This window comes from Varroa destructor, unplaced genomic scaffold (genome assembly GCF_002443255.2).
Source record: "Varroa destructor unplaced genomic scaffold, Vdes_3.0 BEIS01000003.1, whole genome shotgun sequence".
NCBI lineage: Eukaryota > Metazoa > Arthropoda > Arachnida > Mesostigmata > Varroidae > Varroa > Varroa destructor.
In genome coordinates this window covers 46,727,356-46,747,652 of record NW_019211456.1, presented here as the reverse complement: position 1 = coordinate 46,747,652, position 20,297 = coordinate 46,727,356, and the positions used below count along the sequence as shown (strand labels likewise).

Sequence of the window (20,297 nt, the reverse complement as noted above, 5' to 3'; positions counted from 1 at the left end):
CATTGTTTATAGCGGATTACATTTACTGCTACGAATATATAGTTACCTAAATCAAGGCCACATAGATATGAGGCAATTAATTCTTGCATTTCTAAGCTTACACTGATGTCCAAACGATGCTAAAAGTCGCTATGGTCCCTTCTGCAAAATTAGAGTCCAGATACTTTCAGCGGTTTGTACGACTATTATACTCACGGCTATTAACGCTCACAACTTGCGATTTGTTTAAAAAACTTCGTTGATACAAACAGGCCATAGAAATTTTAAATCAACTCATGGGCTTCAAAATTCACTACACAAAATCTGACAGAAACTGTGACAGAGACATCTGAGAGTTCATAATAATAAATCTCGGTAGATAAAATTATACTAGATGATCGCTTTCTAGGGGCACCCAAATAACGGTGATGGTGCATTTAGTAAGCCTGTTAAGTAACGTTCACTGCTGTGCGAATACGAACAATTCGCTAACATAAATTATATTGATGTTTATAGGGTTTTCTCTTAAGTCGTGATGCTATTTTAACTTTATTATAATTATATACATATATTATGATACGTTTTCAACGAGGAAGAGTTCCTTCTTAACTATCCGGAGCCGTGAAAAAGTTGGTCAAAGAAAAGGTTACGAAACGACGAGGTGCGCTGACTGCACAGAGCAGCGAAAGTAATAATAAATATAACGCTTAATGCAATCCTGACTGGTCCACAAGGTTGCCTGTTGATATCCTGTACTTGGCAAGAAAAACTTAGACCATATGTGTTATGCCTTTACTCGGTGTTTCCTGCACACTTGCTTTTCTGTGCATCGGGCAAGTTCGTTTTGTGGGCGGATGTTTGCGTTCGTAAACTGTATCGTCGAGGCAGCATCGTAGTGTAAGGATTTCTAGTTCTTGTTAGTCCTGCGCAAGTAGATAGGCAGCAAATAGAAAAGACAACTCATTGTTAAAAGAGAAGAACAAAGTTAACGCGGACAAACACATCGCCGAATCTTTTACGTTTATCACCCAAATGATAAACAGACCCCTTTTGCTGACCCCTAATCAGAGCCGTTCTTAGAATAAAAAAGCTTTACATACAATTGAAATGGATTACATCAGTTACAAGTGCTCTATAGTAGCACTAAACTTGCAGGACCAAACTCTCAGGCTCCGTCTGTTTTTCAGCGGCGGAAAATTGAGCTTGGTCTAAAATGCCTTTCAGGCGCATTGGTCTGCTAGCACAGAAATGTTAGTGTTTTGTAGCTCTGATTAAAGCAAAATAGTACAGAAAAATATTAAATAAGTCTTTAACATGTGATTGAGTTCGTTGAAAGAAATAGTCTTATTAATAAGACGCCGGAACGTTGAAGCGTCATTGTACCCCGAAACGCAAAAGCATCGGTCAAGGTAAATGGCATAAGCTATAGAGATATGCGTGAGTGAACAGCGCTACGTGGATTGAGCTCTTGCACGTTTCGAAAAAAGCGGCTCGCTTTTTCCACATTCAGGATAAAATAGTTAAACGTTAAATACTGGAATAATAAATAAATACTGAATTTTGAATAAATCACACTCGGGTTTTTTAGTTTTGCAATACAATTGTATAGAAATCTTCTATTATGGTTGAAGAATAGCGTGATACTGAATTTAACCTCAACTTCAGAGAGATAGAATACACTTTTCTTCTACTTACCCAATGAGACCACTGAAAGTGCCTCAAACAAATTGACGATGACGCGCGGTTGACGCTATAAATACAATAGTGACATATATCACCTATTTGCACTAGCTAAAGGTCATCGCATTGACGCACGTTCTAATCGTCAGATCTGAGAAGAAGCCAAAAGATTCATAGAGAAGATTCTCGATGTATCCTTGCAACACGAGACTAGACGTGACTAAACGTAAGATCTAATAGTCTATTGATAGATTGACATGATCAGGACAATCAAGCAATAGGCTCACAAAAAAAATAAATCAACCTTATACACACTTAATTTTTACTGTAGTCAATCAGAGTTTCTTAAACTAGATTCGTTTGGCAATTTAACAGTAGTAGAAGTTGCATGATTAATAGTGTTTTATTTTTATCTATAAACATGTCCCGGTTATTATCCGAGCACCATTTGTATCTGATCATCATTTGAATCAATATTGATATCTGAAGCAGCATTAAGAGCATTGAATGTCCGTTACAATTCTTAAGGCACTGTATTAAAATAATGACAGCAGCTACTTAGACCGTGCCATCCTTTACATGGCTAACCCTCGTATACCTAGTCCGAGTGAAACAGCATGTGTGTCAAAACCATTTACTTAGAATAGATGTGCAGTAAGATTCCGTGGATAAATCCTGCGAAAAAGCATTGCTTTTAACCAAATACTCAACGGCGCTAGTAGTGGCGGCGGCGGCGGCGGGTTCCAAACAATAGACGGAATTTCGAGTCCTCTTTAACCTGGGCACCTATTCGATAACGAGCACTTTTGCTTTTTGAAATATCAAAATAGAAAAAAGGTCAGGGAGAGAACAGTACATTGAACAATGCTCCGTAGATTAGAAGGACGTCGAGGTGGCCGAAGGTAACGTCGCCCGTCAGGATACAGACAGCGGAAGCCCCTCACGGAGACAGTGGATGCATACGGGATGCCGTAAGAGAACTAACGTGAAGATCGCAGTGAAACCTTGGCAATATTCGAGTATGCAAATTTTGTTGCAAAATAGCCGCTAACAATCACGGAAGGTAGTGTCTATTATAATTGGATCGTCTGTATTTGTAGGTAACGACGAAACCCATTCGTTTGGTAAGGAGGCGATAGAACAGCAGTCGAATGCTTGACTCTTGCATGGTCGCAGTACAGAGCGCTTCGGAAAGAAAGTCATTCAGACTTTCTTTCTCTCACTTCTAGCCTCAGATGGAAGCGACAGCCGTATAGATTCACGACTGTTCTGCTTTTGAATTGTATATTTCTAAAACGAATGAAATTCGCTCGATTAATTAATGCTAATCATTGCTATATCGTTAAATATAGTTTTTCACTATTTTTTACTAACAAATACAAAAACCCTATTGTAGGAAGAAAACAATAAATTTTCTAAAATATCTCATTATTCTACAAGGGTTACTGCCATCGTGCCCTTTTTTATCATTATGCGGCATTAAACTGATTGTCGGAACGCCTGAAATATTGTGAAAATATTTTGATAATCGTGATGCTCCCTTCTACTAACCTGTGCGCAGTTTGACCTGAAGTACACTATAGATTTAACAATAATTTGTGTCCGTAACCGTAACGCACAACTTTCTCCATCACGCTATTAAAATCTCATAGCATGTAGTTTCCAACGGTCGTTTAGGTACACCATGGTGAGCTGCTGATTACCGGGCTAACAAAAACTTCGGCCTAATGTTTATCCGGTTAAGAAGCGCTGCGATGACCAAATGAGGAATAATGGACCGTGGCTAAATACACTTAACGAAAAGAACCGCTGAGCTCCAATCGAAGCCCTGCCATGACATGAAGAGACGAGGTAAACGCTTCCGTAAAGCACTGACTACAGCCTATATTGCATACATCGTTATTGTAGATCAAAGATTATCCATTTGTGCCTACATTCAGGTCGTTGTTTACCCAAAACAAATCACATTGACAGCATTAGCAATAATTTGTTGCAGCTTGGCCTGCGTAGTTTATGTTAACCGAACAACTACGTTACCATCGCCACTAGACGAAATAAGGACATAACGAATAGTAATATTAATCGATTCACCCATTTCCTAACATAAAGCAAATAGTCCCAGGAAATTGCACGGGTCGAATGATGAGTAGGGCATCCAGAACCTATTCACAACGTAAAGTATCATACTGCTGTCGCCCGGCAAAACAAGGCCAAGCGATGGCGTCATTTTTTCCAAGTTACTTAGCTTTTCAATACATTTTCGTAACTAACTCACGACAGCGAGGGTTACTTCATACTCTGAAATCAGAGTTTACGTAAATTTCTTGTGTAAGCAGTGCGAAACTGTGCTGGTGCTGCATAATAGGAGCAGTGTACGGGCGTGGTCACCTCAAATCTCTACAAAAATGCCGATGCATCTACTGGCAAGCCAGCGGTGGACCAGAGTAATCTATGGACTGCAAGTAGCTTCGAAAGCAGATGGGTTCTTAGCGGTAAAGGATACTTTGCTAAAGTATCCTTTACCGCTTTGGCGCAACGTAATGGCGACCCGCACTTTCACGGGCAATTGAAACATTTTTTGGACTCATCAGAATCGTGTGGGTTATAAACTGTTCACCGTCTGATAGCACAGTATTTTCCGGATAGGGACATTTGGAATAGGGTACGTGCGTTCGTGCGCGTGTGCTAAGTGTGCTGGTGACGAAAGAAGGCAGTAAAAGTAGGTCTCCTTCTACCCCGTCGGCAATGACCCTGTAAATCTACCGCTGGAGAAAGGTGTTAGACGCTAAAAAGTGAAGGGAATAGACGGGATCACCACAAGTACTACCGCGACAACAAGATAGATCTCAAAACCTCATGGCTCGTGCAAAACACCCTCATTCGCGTTAAGAGCCGGAAGTAGTACGAGCCGCTAATCGGCTTTTGATTCAATGAAATTTCGTACGACACACGCACGAGAAGATTGCGAGGAGGTCTGCACAGTCGGACGTAGCAAGCACTAGAGGACACCTGCCAAAGGATAAGGACATCTGGCCGGATAAGTGCGGCCGTGGAATGGCAATAGGTCAAACTTCAATATACCAATGAATACACTTGTCAACGTTAAGGCATATAAAAAAAGTTGTAAGACATCAAAATGCACTCCTGGTAAATAAGTTCCATAACGTAGTCGAAAAGTTGTGTTGCTCTGCTCTAATGCTATTATTATACTTAGCTTGTATTCCGATCACAAATGATATTGAAAGTTTTACATTGACTCCAAAATTGCTAAATATACATTGTATCTCTCTGCGAGAGATGCCAATTTCGGCAAGTTTCTCGATTTCGAAACGTTTATTTCGGTCGACTGAACAATTAAATTATTCGCAAAGTGTAAATTGTTGTGAAGCATGCACACGCTCGCGTCGCGGATGGATAAGACGCTTACCTTTTCATGTATGATCGGTAACAAATGTCTTCATACTAGAAGCAATGATTTCCAGCTGTCTGGGAGCTTTCCCTCGAGAGTTTAGACGGTGATCCAGGTAGAGATGGCGAAAGCGAAACTGGCAACAGCTGTCAACTTAGCAGTGACCCTTAGAGACAACTCACGCTACACCATTCACTGGGCTCACTGGTCAAACGTTAGATACGCGACCAAAGCGTAATGCCGGCGGGAGCTCTGCAGAGAAATCTGCGTTACATTCTGTGTTGGTTATTTCACAGAGTCACAGAGAGTATTACGAGCGCGTACTGGCTTGTGATACATTTGTGAGAGAATGAAAAAGATCACGTAGAGGTAGATCCATTAAATGCTGCCTTGAAAAAATACCTCACGTAAATTCTTCGAAGAAAAACTTTGAACTTCCTTGTTGATAATGGCAGATTAGAAACAAACCCCAGGGAAATACAACTCAACAATTTCTAACGAAGAGAAACCGCTGCGAGTTCACTATCAATCTGACGAAAAGGCCGACCAGCCTGTGTTGCCAATAGCTCGCTAGCTAAAAGCAAAATATGTAGGAAAAGGAGATTGGCAATCGCGAAGAAGCAATCAATACAATGCTAGCAAATCAGTTAGTAGGTTTATGTATATACGGTCATTGAAAGTATCGTTTCGTAAAGGGTTTTTATTGTTGGTGGTGACGAATTTTTATATACAATTATCGATTTTTGTGAAAAACAGTAAAAATAAATGTTGATTATTTTGAGAACCAAATGGTTATTTTGGAAAGGTGGCTGATTTCCATTACGCTCGTTTATTACATTAGTCCAAACAGTTTGTCTGCATGTGGCATCGTACATACATTATTATATATAAAGCCTGTAGGAAAAAAAAAGCATAATGCCCTTTTAACTTCGTTCTTTGTAATAGTTTATAAAGTATAAAGGTACGCTAGCTTTCGTTCTGCAAACGCTCCGCAGCCCAAGTACCCGGCACTTCCGAGAAAATGACCAGCAAGCAAGAAAACGGCGAGCAGACAACGACAGTACAACGCTGTTGTCATTGCAGCTGACATTGTTACTGCAACTAGCTTCATTAGGCATTTATCTTCCGGCGGAAGAAAGGAGTTGGCGTAGAGCCACGGACATGCCCATAGCGATAGTGGCCACGAAACTTGACCGTTGGAGCATCGTTGAGCGGCAATCGGATGTCAAAGACGTTGGCTAGTGCAGACTACCCATAGATCAACAGCTAGATGCAGAAATAATCTATACGGTACTGACTCTTTCGTGGCATGGCAATAATGTCTGCCGTCACGGTCGCAGCACGAACTTAAAGCATTCATGTATAATACATTCTAATAGTGTGACCCTGCATCTAAATCCGCACTATTACGTAGGCTTACTAGATATATATAGGCATATCGTTACGTTCATGTATACGCATACGGTCAACTAACAACCAGCGTGAGTGTTACATTATTGCTAACTTTAGGATCGGCCTATGATATTAAGTCTTTAATATAGGGCGTTTGCGTACAGAGCTTTACTGCAGGATATATACATAGTTAATCGGGTAACTGTTTACACGGCTACAAACAATTTTGCAACATCAAAGTTTAACCTCTGAAGTGGACGCATGATTGAGGATCAAATTGATGACTGATTAACGTTCGTATTTGTTCAAGTGTACACGGTGAGGTTTTACAGTATCTGCAGTTTCATGTGCTCAACCACATTATTATGACCAGGTCGCTATAGGGTCCACTGCGGCAACGATCGTACTTCTCACATTTGTAACACATGTGCATACATTAATTGAGCATGAATTTACGTGTCTAAAGTTCAAATGGTCATCTCCATCATCTGGTGATTTGCTCTCATTTCTTGTAGCATTTGAAACTGGCAGTTTGTTGGCCTGGCCCGGACAAATTGGCAACCACTATGCTCAGTTCTAGGCTATGCTAATTTCGATTGGGAAAGCATTAGTGCGGCCTGAAGGAGAATCGTATTTGTGGGGCCAGTATTACGCGGACCGGTTTTGACAAATAAAGATTGATGATCGGACCAGGCATAACCATAAGCTCGGCTGAATTGCACTTTTTTTAGGAACTAGCTTAAGGACCAGCAACATGGCCTGTATAAAATAAGAAAAAAACACGCACGAACATATATATCACCCATGAACACGTCCGCGCCCACATTCTGCCCGTCCCTGCTACCGTTATGTCGACTAATTGAGGACATCTATTTACATAAATACAACGCGGAACAACGAGTTACTCATTCATGGAAGCTGATCGGCTCGTTTACGCTATGCACACACGAATATAAAGTGTTTAATGACAGTTCTCTTGCAATAGATTTTTCTTAACATTAATTACTTTGTATGCGATGGAACAGTCGTGGCCATTTTGATGTGGACACTGTCACAAACGCCAGCAAGTATTGACACCGTGCATTGGCGTGCGACATCAAGAACAGGTATTTATTTATTAGAAACATTTTCTCTCCAATTTCTCGTAAGGACATATTTTTTAGATAGGCCAGTGCACTCTGACCCGACTGACAACTAGGCGGTTGTTCTATATTAGAAAATCCTTTCACATACATTTTGTTACAGATCAGATTTGCACCACATACTTTTTACATATGATTTGCCCTGCGCGTTCTGTTCGGGCGACCTGTGCCCTAACAAATTACAACGTATTATTGTCCTGTAGCCATAACCTGGTTACTATATGCGAACCTCATACTTTTGCGTAACCTTACCCCCACAGATGAAATCTCCTCACGGTATTGTTTATGTAATATTTACCGTGTCTTCTTTGCAAGCGCAATCGATACAGAAGCAATTAATGGCGATAGGTGGCATCGCTGTTGAGGGGTTTCACTCCTTTCAAAAAGCACTAACTAGTCTATAGTATATTTTTAAAGCTGATCGACTTGGCTATTTTTGTACCGTTTTTTAAATTAGGTGGCTGTAGTTATTATTAGTTTCCCTGGCGGCTGGCGGTCAGCACTAGGCTGGCACGCCTAAAAAACGGGTTTTTTTTTTTTACCTCTGACGCCTACCCCCTAACAATGTTAACTATTGCTTCCATTTCGTCCGCGTTGTTGAAATTTCATCACGCTTATATTGTGTATATGCTACACAGTCATGAACAGGTCAACGTTTTGCTTGTGAACGACCTAGTGGAGAAGCTATCTTGGGCATCTTTCAATTCGAAATACGTTCTCGTCGATAGACAAGGCCAAACGTCGATATTATGGTCATAGCGTTTTCTGTTATAGTTTATTAGCTTAAGACATCGAACAATATTCACTGTCTAGCGGAAGGTTTTAGCCAAAGGTCTCAATTTTAATCCAAAGTCTAAACTTAATCATGTTTGTCTGATAAGCTGGGCTACAGTGGTGTATTAATGTACTACTCGCGAGGACACGACGTTAGAAAATAGAATCAAGATATCATCATTAAGTGTGATATACCGTACATTTTCCTGACTTCACAGATAAAAACGGAATCGTATTTCGTAACTGCTATGGCGTCTTCCTTGTAATCCTAGTACTGTAACTCAGTATTATTTCAAATTTATGTCAAGCGATAAGGCTATACGAATCACTTGGGTATCAGTCTACAAAAGAGGGTTATCTTTCGCGGTTGTTCCTACTTGTTTAGTTCCTTCAGACAGTTGGACAGACTGAAGCTATTTGGACTTCGCATTGATTTATGTTAAGGTACAATTAATTTTATCGAATCCCAATGAGCTATGATTTCTAGAAAATCAAACTGACGACAATAGCCGTGCCTCAGTCATGTTACGATTTAGATCGGTTCAAGCATTGCTGAGCCGAGGCCCGTACTATGGTCCTAAACAGTTAATCCTGCGTCGAATATTCTTCATACATTCAGGAAGTTCAGTAGCGAATGAAGTTTCAGGGTGAAACTCATTTACTATCAGAACGCCCAAAAGAATCTATCGCGCCTACATGCCAAGATAGATATAACCTCACTTTTCAAATTGCACCTGCGCGGGCTGTCAAACGCTAAGCTCTATTTCGATGTCTAGATGTAGACAAGCTACTGGAACACTATCTGACACCGTGAACGCTAAAGCTTGCAACATCTCGTTGAAATTTTTAAGCAACAATCGTTCCGTCGTCGTCCCCGGAAGCCTAGGCCGTCGTTCAACTGTCTGCAGTTTATTCAACAAGGTCCAGATGACCTTCAAGCCTATGGCCAAGGTAGAATTTTAGTTCTATCCTTAAGTCTTCATTTTCAAGACGATCTGTCGGAAAAGATGTGCATGACGAGGGTAACAAGACCTTGAACGGCTGAATGCCCGATTGATCGCTGATGCAAAACGTGGACCGTACAAGTGGGTAACGCATTACGGCACCTCGACGCCTTGCCCGGTTAGGCCTGTGGCCCTCATAAATCACTTTTCGGAGATGTTTACTTCAAAATATATGAAACCACACGCGGTGCCTTTTTTGGGACAGCGTAGGAAAAGGGGAACTTAGCACAACGCAGTATCCTTCAACAAGACTTCACAGCGTGGGCACTAATGTAAGGTCTTACGAACCTACGTAATAAGAAAGCCGTCGATCCAGATAAGTTCTACGACGAGCACCCACCTCGAATGCGCCGTTGTTTTGGCACCATGGTCGATGGCACTATTTAATAAATGTTTGCATACTAGTGCATTTTCAGTCCCGTGGAAAGAAGCTATTCTGTTAGTAATCGCGCCGTCATCATAGAGGGCAGTAGCGAAAAAAGGCGTCTGATTTAAGCTGTTTCCCAGCATTGCTGGCTAAGAGTCTGAACAGCTATTCGGAAAGCGCGCACACACAATTTCAGTGATGAAGTGTGGGATTCGGAAAGAACGTTCCACAAAAACGGCGAGCAGGACTCTGATGGTCGATGTTAAGAAAATACTGACCACATCGTGCAACCCGATATACGCGGTCTTTTTTCGATTTTAAGGCACCCTAAAATTCGGTGCCCTGGGACAAGAAAACACCCACAGTAGCCGAACACAGCAAAACAAGGTAACCTTCGACGAAGGAGTAGCCGGACCCCTTTTTGACCGACAAACAACCAGCCTTGGTCAGGCTTCCTCTCTTTTTTGGTGGAAGATCTCTCTGATCAAATGCAAGGGCCGAGGAAGTTAGTCGAAGTCATTTTGCATGCCGACGATTGAGTGGTATGTGTGTCGAAGTTTCCGAGTGCAGTAACCGCTAGGCCGGGTTTTAGGCTAGATTTAAAACTGATCGTACACCTGCCCGAAACAAAGGCGATGATCCTTGAAAGGAAAGGCAGGACAGTAACCACAAACGCGGTGCTTGGATAGATTGCATCTTGCCTATACTAGCCGGTTTTCTTCTTCGAAGTTGCTTTTCTCCGCGAACGGCAGAGCCACGCACGTCACCGAAGGATACTCGTTCTTGTACTGACTTTTATATATGAATCTTTTTAATACTATGAGCAAAGATGACTAGATAGAATTTAATTGATTGTTCAAACCTAGCTGCTAACACTTAATCTTTCTACTCGCTGGTAAACAACTCGATGTCGACTCTGACGTAACAAGAAGCAAACGCTTTGTAGACATTGCATCACAGAGAGACAAAACTATGACACAATAATCTGCTTACTATTATACTATCACATGATACTGACAAAAGAGAACTTGCTTTTATATGACTACGACCTTAGATAACAATACCTACTTTTTCTCGCCAGAATCAGTCAGATGTAGCGGTGTTGATGGGCATGTTGTTAGAATCCTGAAATCTGCGTCGGCTTGACCGAAGAGGCTAGCTTCTTCTATCGTTTCCATCGCTAAACTATGCCTGTATGCCTGTTCACCCTGGTACCGTAACCAGAATCCACTGCCCGCAGTTACCAGCGATCTTAAACAACTACTAAGACTATAGTCGATCATCGTACGTCTTTGCTATTTTCATATAAACCATTTTATGTTCGGTATAGTAGCTACTGGCCGGTTTCAAAAAAAAAAAAAAAAAAAAACCAACTAGCTTTAGCGGCTACTCGCAAGATGGTTGCTTCCTTTATGAGAGGCACCATTCATATTTATTTATTTGCCGATAAAAATATTTAAGAAGACGTCACTCAATATTTTGTTTGACCACAGGCGTAGCACTGAAATAGCTAAGAACTTCAAATTTTCTTTATAAGTGACAGGCCTCGTTAATGCGGTTTATCTACCATCAGCATTCTATCCAACAATGTATGTCAGTATCAACAAACATGCAATTTAACTGGATAGCTGTATGAGTGAGCAAGCCATCATCAAGGGTTCTAACCATTATTTGGTGGCCGAGACTTCAATTAATCTTTGACTGTTAGTAGTGTACAAATTTCAGGCAACAACGAACGCATGACAGAATGCCGAGACAAAAAAAAGGCAGTCGTAAAACCAAGAAGAAGCGTCTGTCAGGAAACGACGGTGAGGATTTGCTGAAAATGATCGGTTTATCATCTAACCCCGACAAAAAATACATGACCAATGAGTCCATAAACCTTCTCGAGGAGATCGGAAGGTGCTATACTGAAACTGGGCGACACACTGGTGAAACTGAAGGGGATAACCTGTTAATGTTGATCGGAGCTAGCTCAGCAGATCAAGCGGTAAAGGCGGTAAATTGTGCCCCCGACCCCTCAAGTATTATCGGTAAGCAACCAGCTATTTGGTGTGTACGGTCACGTCCGATGATGATGATGATATTATTTATACGATTTCTTCTCTTTATGATCGTTGTCGTCCAATTTAATCCGCCTGGCACGAGCACTGAATGAATTTCATCACTGAGTATACGATTCGTTTCTGTTTACTGTCTAGCTCAGGTTCAGGCCGACGCGCTGGCACGGCGTAAACAAACGGAAGAGCAAGATCACGGAGGTTATCCGCAAGGCATACGTTAAAAACTGGCAAAGCAAAGGAAGTATTTCTTGAGACATCGACTAGCCTCCAATAGGTGTATGGCTACCAATCAGCATTTCCTTCACATGGTTACTCACATGTTACAGAATTACTCACATGGCCATAAATGTCACGTAATATTTGTGAGTGATATATAGGTATAGGGAACCTTATCGAATGGACAAAATCCACCGGGTATACGTCTTCTAAATTTTGAACTTCCTCATTAAAAGAAAACTTCATTCGGCACTTAGCTCTTACTAACAGCGTTACGAGTGGTAAATTCAGGTATGCATCAGTGATAAGATGAGCTAATACAGTTTACAAGTAAACGGAAATTTACTTCGACACTTGAGTTCATATCTTGTACGACTAGCAAACACTTCAATAGGGGCCAGTGATCCGTTCTTTTTCATTACTTAATGCTGGAATCGACACGGCATCATTCACACTTCACTGAACTTATTCTTACGATGCACAGCTGGAAGTTTTTATCTATTGCAAGTAATGTACGGCATTAAATAACTGAAATTAGAAAACAGGAGATGAGACCATAGGTGTACAGTTATAATGATGATGATAATATATATGCGAAAACGCTGTGCAGGCAGCAAATGGGACGTGGAGCCTTTAGTATAGGCCCAGTACAAATCCGATAAATGGGCTCACCTTAGCACGATGTGATTATTTTATCGCATAGTTTCGAAGCCGCCAGCCATGGCTGACGCGTGCACAACGTCTCTACGATGAAAGCCCTTGTAGTGCAACAATTTTATTCGCTGTCTATGTGCAAGCTTTCGTCTCCGATTCCTTCTTCTAATCGATGGCCTCTGAGCCTTCGATTTGTACGTCTGTGCATAGTGACTTCGTTGCTACCGCTACAGCCATGGAAAAACCACTTCGTAGGTCCAAGGCCGTCGTCCGAAAGGGGAATGGATCTCGGCTACCGATGTTGAGGTCTGGCGAGCAGCCAGGACGCTAGCAAAATATATTGGTACGTAGTGGTAATGTAGTTAATCGCTATGAAAACCATCTTTTCCGCCGCAATAGATTGGCGCGTCATAAACGATATATATACTTCCGAAAATAGAATTTATTGTGTTATATCGTGTTTTTCCTATAAACCTTACACATGTCCATATGTACTTTTGTGTAGGGATTCGTAGACAATCCATTTATGTTATTTTATAACACCTGCACTAAAATTTACCACTAAATGCATTGTTCACTCAAAAATATAAAAAACTAAAAAAATGCTTCGTAGGGCTATATTGAAAGGCGACTCATCCTGACTACGGTTATAATAATAATAAGGAATCATAGAAAGTGTTTAGCCTTCAACGGCTTCAGCTCTACAGATGTTTGAAGTCCACCCTCTTGTACCCATACGTGTTCAAAAGTACGGAGCTAAAATCTTTAAAATTCGTCAAAAAGTAGTGTTGGACTTTGTTATTTCAGTCGCATAGTGATACTGGCATGCCTATGCCTTTTGTAACAGCTTTGATATAGGTAACAGGATTCCATTTCTTGTGTTCCTTTAAAAAGCTCCATTTTGACCAACCACCCTGCGTATTGTAGACCTAATTGTAGTCCCATTTGCCCCATGACAAAGAAGGAACAAATATGAATATGAGCGGTAGAGTATTGGATGTAATCCTTATTGTAGAGCACGATAAAACGAAGCGAAGATTAAAGTGTACGGTAGATTTGTTGCAACACTGGAGTAAGGCTTGGCAATACAAGCTTTTTGGTATAGTCCCACCCATTTATTATATACAGAGTGCGTACGTTGTTCAAGTGTTATGTATACTTATTCAGAGAAAAACTTCGAGAAGGACCGTGGTGATCTAATCGTTTATTAACTGGAATGGATATGGATTGCAGTATCGCTGTGAGAGCTTCGGCAGACCGATAGGTGGGCGTAACATAGAACAGAAATAAATGCGAGGTGGCTATTGGCGAATATACACGAATGTGAACTGTATTCCCGTATCAGAAGCCCCCGTCTAATGTATATACTGGCAGAGTATTGGGGTTACGGTTGTCCCTTAATATTTTATATAAGCTTATCTCAGAATTGGACTAATCATTTATGGAAACAGGCTCCTTATAATAATGTTCATATGCGGTTTTGTTATCAGTGTTTCGTTACTGTCTGTACGACGGCCTTCAGTGGTTTATCTATCGTAGCTAGTTATTAATTAGATTTGCAATGGGATTTCAGCAATCCTATGCGTTCCACGATACCGGTTCTTAGGTATTCGGTGTGAACTCGTTTAAAGGTACCTAAGTTTTGTTTACTTTACGGCATCCGAAGTAATTTGTCATTAAGATATGTGTTCTTTGTCTGCGTAATGCATATACGTTCTTAGGAACACTAGATATAATTTATCGGCAAAGAAAATATTCGTTCGTCAGATCGAGCGCAGATACCTCTGTTCTGAAGCACTGACCCCAGGATAGGTTAAAGGAACTGACCCAATCGCTTAGCACATAATACGCTGTTCATTATTAATGGCTAGTCTGTGTTTACTGCTGAGTTCTGCCGTCCATAATAATAACGCACTAGCAGATTCAGACTTTAACTTATCCGACCAGGTCGACATTTTCCACCGACAAACTGTAGTCACGTCCATTGGTGACATCGAAAAATCACCGTTACCCGCAACATGTTTAAATTGTGATCTTGTTCGTGGCTGTACAAATTCAGCAAATGTAAGAAGCCGAAACCAAAGATTTACTTATTGTATAACTGCTCAAAAGTTAAATGCAATTCATTAAATAGACTAGTGTAACTAACTGATGCAAGTTCTGCACTAAGTTGCAAAGTTTCGCGCACTGATATTGCTACTCGAGCCCGTCTAGAGACTCCATTTCTGGATTGAGAGCATGTTAAAGGTTAATTTTAGCGTAGAACGCGATAGTGGAAATTAAATCAGTTGTGATAATCATGGATCCGCTTAATCTTCCCCTCGCATTCGATTCGTGTAAATAGCTATTTTCCGGTTTCCGTGTCCAATCGTCAATCCCATCGTTCAAGCTCTTACAGACTCCGGTGTCAGTCTACTCGATTTTATTTTATGCACCCGGCGGTACCCCCAAACTCCTGATTTGTCAGGAGCAGATGAGTAAACTAGTTTCTAGAATACATCGTGAGAGTGCGTACGCACGAGTTCCCCGAACTTCGTTAGTGGATGTTAGTGCCGCAGTTACGTTCCGTCAATTAGAGTGGCTCCCTTTTCAGTTACAAACGTGTACTTTTCCCTCGTACCAAAGCAGCGCTGATGTTGATCAGACGGAAGTCTTGCCAACCAAGCGACTCAGATGTTTCAGTTACAATAATACCATCAGTTGGCAGTAGCTTCAGACGAATATTTTATAATGTGGATACGTAGCGCGTGAAGAAAACCCGGGTAAAAATGTAAAAAAAACGGGTAAAAATGTTTGCGATGAATGTAACAAGAGTCCTTAGTGTAGTCCATTCGTGTACTGTTCGAAATGTAATAGAACATTTCGTAGGATCTGCAGAACCACTGATTAGATGGACGCACCGCGTATACATTACGCCAACAGGGAAGCAGTCAAGGGAACGATTTTTGAAATGTCGGAATAGATGCGTATATAAGTGGGAAAAAATGAATTGTGTATTGTTTCTGTTTAGTCGTATGATGGCCTCAGAAAGGAGAGTGTAATCGACCTCAATAACAAATAGCAAGATGGCCGACTTCCGAACCTTTGCCCTGAGCCTGTGTACTGTTCATTCGAAGAAACTACGTACTTTTAATTGCCTATAGCATAAACGAACCCATTAGTTTAATTTAAAGAGTTGAACAAAAACGCCAGTGGCTGTCCGCGTAGCAATGGAGAACGGGTATCGAAGATGCGATGGTCACGGTTGATAAATACGTCGACACCGTGAACATCACGGTAGTAGTATTCGTACAGGTGCTATGAATGTATGAGAACTAAAAAAGGTAAGTTTAAACGATACAATGACTGTGGGGGGAACTGGTCCATTAGCGGACAGGGATCTGACGTCCGCGTCCGTTTCTCTATTTGGTCAGGATTGCAAAGTGGCGAACTATGTTCTCAAGTAAAAAGCGACCAAAAAGGATGGTACGTTTTCTGTCAAGCCTCTATCCATTATAAAGGCTGACTTACAGCTATGGAGGCGAGGTTACTGGATAAATAGCTTTTAAAATTACAAAAATCAACCAATAAAGGATCCAAAAGGAGAGCAGCAGATCAGAATCAACGACAGTTCGAAGAACACCGAGGTACAGCCGCGGCGCTCGAGCAGCTAGATCAGCTCCGTGGAAATCAGTTAGCAGTGATATAAGGCCGCATCGTCGTCCAAACATGGTACTCACTGTCGTGTCAGCGGAACCGAGAAGTACCTTCCTTTGCCACGAACGCTAATAATTAAGGATCTTCTTCTCTTAGATACGGCGCACTTAGGACGCGGCGGCTTTCACCAACGACATTACAACTATGTTAGGGATTGATCTCGCAGTGCTCGATCGGGCTAGGCTTTTCGAGACGTTGAACTTCCATCGAAAATTGCTCGATGAAGTTGCGAAGGTGCTACAACATTAGCGTTCCCTAAATTGACGATCTAAGTGGGTGTATGAGATCCTCGTGTTGTTGGAGACCTGGGCGATTAATCTCTTCGGCTTTTAAGCCGTAAAGCTGCTCAGCTCGGACAATAGCGACTCAGAACGTCTCAGTGGAGGTGTCTATATTTCATAATCATAAGGAGGTGACGTCTAGCAAGACTATAAAGTTCGCGTTATCGCCTTACTTGGCCCACGCATTTGCATTATGACAGGCTTCTCCCCACTCAAGGTAGAAAATAATAGAGAAGCTCATTAACGGTCTGGAAGCACTGTTGCTGCCCTTGATCTTCCCCCTAATCATTGTGGGCAATTTTAACGCCCACTTAGACCGACCCAACTTAAGTTGCACATTAGCGCTCTGAGACATGCTTGCAGGCCGTAGTTGCTGGCTAATGAACTCGTGCTCATTAGCGACATCTGAGTGACGCGCCGGAACATCAGTTATTAATATGTTTGCAACGAATGTTACCCAAAATAAGGTTCACTTTATAATAATAAGGAATGACTCACCCGGAAAGTACGAGTAATATGCCCCGATTGCTATAGATCTCGCGATGCTGGTGGGATCATCCTAAGCCTCCAGATATCAGATTCCTGTCGCGTAGCCTGAGTGTAGAATCTTCTGGAGCGCATACACGAGGTAATCTTAGTACCTCATGCCATCAGCACCTCGAAATAATTCAATCGTCGATTCTCTTTGCCTCTTACGGAAACCGCAGTGTCTGATTCGATGGTCCCTGTCGCCTCACCCAAAAAGCCGAAAACGCTTTCAGATTGCCAACAGAGTGCAACCCGCGGCCCCCAAAAAAATCTGTCGAACAGTAGACATCACACAACGGAAGAGAGATCAGAAGATGTCGAAGGATGGACAAATGCCAGATGTACAGCGGCAGCCATACAAATAGCTAATACGCCGTGGCTCGATTCACGTCTAATAAGCTTAACTACACTGGTTAATCATCTCGGTGGTATGCTTTTGTCGAGCGATACGATCCTTAAAGTGGTGCCACTGTTCTCAACGGTCGGTGAGGAGTTTTTCACAAAAGAGTGCAGCCTGGTTGAGCAAAAGTTTACTGAGTTAGAGGTCCTGCACGTCCTCGAGAATCTGCAGAACAGCAGAGCGGCCGGCTCGGACGAGGTTCGCAATTAGTGCTTAAGAGCGCCCTCGTTCTGAGTGCGGTTTATGTCTACGTACCGCCACTTCACTGCCTCAGTACTAAAACGTTCATTGTTGGCGATTCTCAAAGGCAACGGTGCACAGTTTATCGTCGTTATGGCTCGGGATCGCCAAGAAAAGTGTAAGTTGTAACTACTTGCCAATTTGCTAACCAAAAGATTATTCGTCTTCACAAAAAGCAGCAAACGGAACAATGGATTTCGGCAACAGCATTCGTGACTGATAGCATGCGGTGCATTAATGGTCTATGTTAAAAAAGCTTTTATAGGCGGTATATCTTGATATTAGACTTTCATTCAACTTCGCGCTTAGAGATGAGGTTCTGCGTACCCTGGGGTGCGTTGATGTACCATGAAATGGGTTTGGCCTGCTGGCCCCGACCCTACAGGACAACAAAGTGATAGAGCTGCCCGTCTTTCCAAACGACTGGCCTCACCCAAAGTGATAACCTGAACCCCTTTCTGTTCTCAGTCTTACAGATCTTCCCCACAGAATAAGGGACGCAGCTTGACTTCGCACACCACGGAAAAATAGCAAAAAAGTTGAATACATTTTGTACGACCAGAACCGGACCTCAACTCGTTTTTCGTTCACAACAGCGCTCCGCCTATACCACCTTAGATTGGCGGTAGCGGCTTACGGAGTGAATATAATTGGGGAAAACCTTGCAGTAGGTAATCTCGACCTACTCAATCTAGTGAAGGTTGTTTCTTGGGGCGTGCTCTAAGTCTTCATCATAGTTTACCCCCTGCTGGTACCCTGCTATATATATATATATATGCTTGTCGAATATATACCATGGGAGATATATAGCCCATGACATACTATGATAGATAAACGATATTATACAATCAGGAGCTTTAAGCTGACAGCGAAATTAGCACCGTCGCAGCTAGTTGCTTTCGTAACGGTCACCGAACTTACGCTACCGGTTATGTGGTTCGTGTATGTAGTGGCATAAGATATAAAACGAAAGCTTGTCTGAAGGCGGTTCTGTTTCGCTAAATTAAAAAAATACATGTTAATGCACTTTCTCCGAAGAGTTTAAATAGAATTGTTGGAAGTTACAAGCGTTAAATTCTGGCATCAACCGATTCTAAACAGAAAAATAGAAAACTGAATGCTAAAAGAGCTTAGTTTAATTACGACCTAAAATTGTGCATGATCTATAACTTAATAATTTGTAAACTTTTATTGAAAAGCTGATCACTGTTAGACTGTTATGTATCAGAATAGAATGCAATTTATGGAAGACGATATGCGAAGCCTCCATACCTTGTGTATATACGGAATCAGAATATATATAACGGCCGATTTTATACGGTTATCTTTAGAGCATTTTTTGATTTGCAGTGGAATATTCAACAATTTAGCACAGACTTGACAAATGCAATATAATGCTCGCTCGCAAAGTATATGTATTAGTTATCAAATGGGTAGCGTTGAAGCGCTATATGTAACACAACGGCTAACTACCCAGCGGAATATTAAGCATCATAGGCAGGTGTGCTGTAAGCCGTGTGTGCCACCGGGTCACACAATAGCGGGCGCAAAACGACTGTTGGCAAATTGTAGCAGAAATTCACCGTTTAGATGCATTTCTGAGACTGTATCAAGCAAAAACTTGTTTCTTAGGCAGCTATTGTTCTGTAGTCAAACGTAGATACATAGTGGAGATTGCTATTAAAAAAACAGGTAGAAACCCTTAGGTACTGGTAGACTGACTCCCTTACATCGTTAAAATGGCGCGAAATTTCGAAAATTAGAATTGACTGTACGTCGCGCACGCCAAGCTCAACGGGAGCGCTCTGTTACCTGTTTATCATGATTACTTATCATTAAGCTTTGATTGAGTTGACAATTTACAGTGGCATTTATTTAAAGTAATTGAAAATGTTATAGAACAGATGTTATGATATTCAGTCATTATGAGAATTCAACAAAAGCAACTAAAATGGTCTCATAAAAACAAATGGTCTCATAAAAACAAACTCCAGTAGTTCCCGATCCGTACAACGTACGGTAGCAGTTGCAAAACGCTATAAGTAAGTGCACATAGGTACACTTAGGCTTAATCCGATGTACGAGGTGTGAAACATGATTTGACAAGAAATAAGGGAAATAAGTCCGACGTAGTACAGTGAACGATGCATGGCACTTATAAGAACGAGCAGCGACGTTCTTGCGGCTTCCATTTACATCGGAATGGGTTTGAGCGCTTTTGGGTTAACTGTGAGTTTACGAAACTTTGACCTTGGCCTTCGATCTAGGCCTGAGACAAAGAGGAAGAGATTTTTGATAACAAACGTCCAAGATGCCTTGGATCTGTAGAAAGCATCTGCACAGCCTGAACCTGCCTGAGCGAAATTAGCCTCTAGGCGAGTCGAGAATAGGTCGAGATAATGTACTGTACCTGAACGGTAGCATAAGCTATCTTTACTAAATGGAATTTGCTTATGGACTTGAATTATAGGC

The 20,297-nt window shown here is 41.6% G+C and overlaps 1 protein-coding gene and 1 long non-coding RNA gene across 12 annotated transcripts; one reads left to right on the top strand and one right to left on the bottom strand.

Moving 5' to 3' along the window:
- Nucleotides 1–66: 66 nt before the first annotated feature.
- LOC111247861 (uncharacterized) lies at nucleotides 67–3,340 on the bottom strand. The gene is made up of 4 exons (XR_015323868.1): nucleotides 3,211–3,340; nucleotides 2,298–2,949; nucleotides 1,675–1,810; nucleotides 67–902 (listed from the first exon to the last, which is right to left on the bottom strand). It is a non-coding gene; the product is annotated as an uncharacterized LOC111247861 (long non-coding RNA).
- Nucleotides 3,341–6,147: 2,807 nt separating this feature from the next.
- On the top strand, nucleotides 6,148–19,998 carry LOC111247860 (uncharacterized). 11 transcript variants are annotated; one of them, XR_015323866.1, is made up of 5 exons: nucleotides 6,148–6,549; nucleotides 7,486–7,566; nucleotides 10,829–11,031; nucleotides 11,459–11,780; nucleotides 11,949–13,996. XR_015323866.1 is itself a non-coding variant. In XM_086983834.1 (4 exons), the coding sequence occupies exons 3-4, from the start codon at nucleotides 11,495–11,497 to the stop codon at nucleotides 12,029–12,031; spliced, it is 369 nt and encodes a 122-aa protein (XP_086839960.1). In that variant the 5' UTR covers nucleotides 6,170–6,549; nucleotides 7,486–7,566; nucleotides 11,473–11,494; the 3' UTR covers nucleotides 12,032–13,996. The 11 variants fall into 11 exon arrangements, 7 of the variants coding, with proteins under 7 accessions (XP_086839960.1, XP_086839957.1, XP_086839955.1 ...); XR_015323867.1 differs by lacking the exon at nucleotides 7,486–7,566 and having other exon boundaries at nucleotides 6,152–6,549; nucleotides 10,835–11,031; XM_086983834.1 differs by lacking the exon at nucleotides 10,829–11,031 and having other exon boundaries at nucleotides 6,170–6,549; nucleotides 11,473–11,780.
- Nucleotides 19,999–20,297: the final 299 nt, after the last annotated feature.

What these genes read in the sequence shown, in the direction of transcription:
- LOC111247860 (XM_086983834.1), top strand. Translation starts at nt 11,495, where the DNA reads ATGCCGAGACAAAAAAAAGGCAGTCGTAAAACCAAGAAGAAGCGTCTG. An exon ending in CGACCCCTCAAGTATTATCG is followed by an intron (nt 11,781 to 11,948) that starts GTAAGCAACCAG and finishes TTTACTGTCTAG; the next exon opens with CTCAGGTTCAGGCCGACGCG.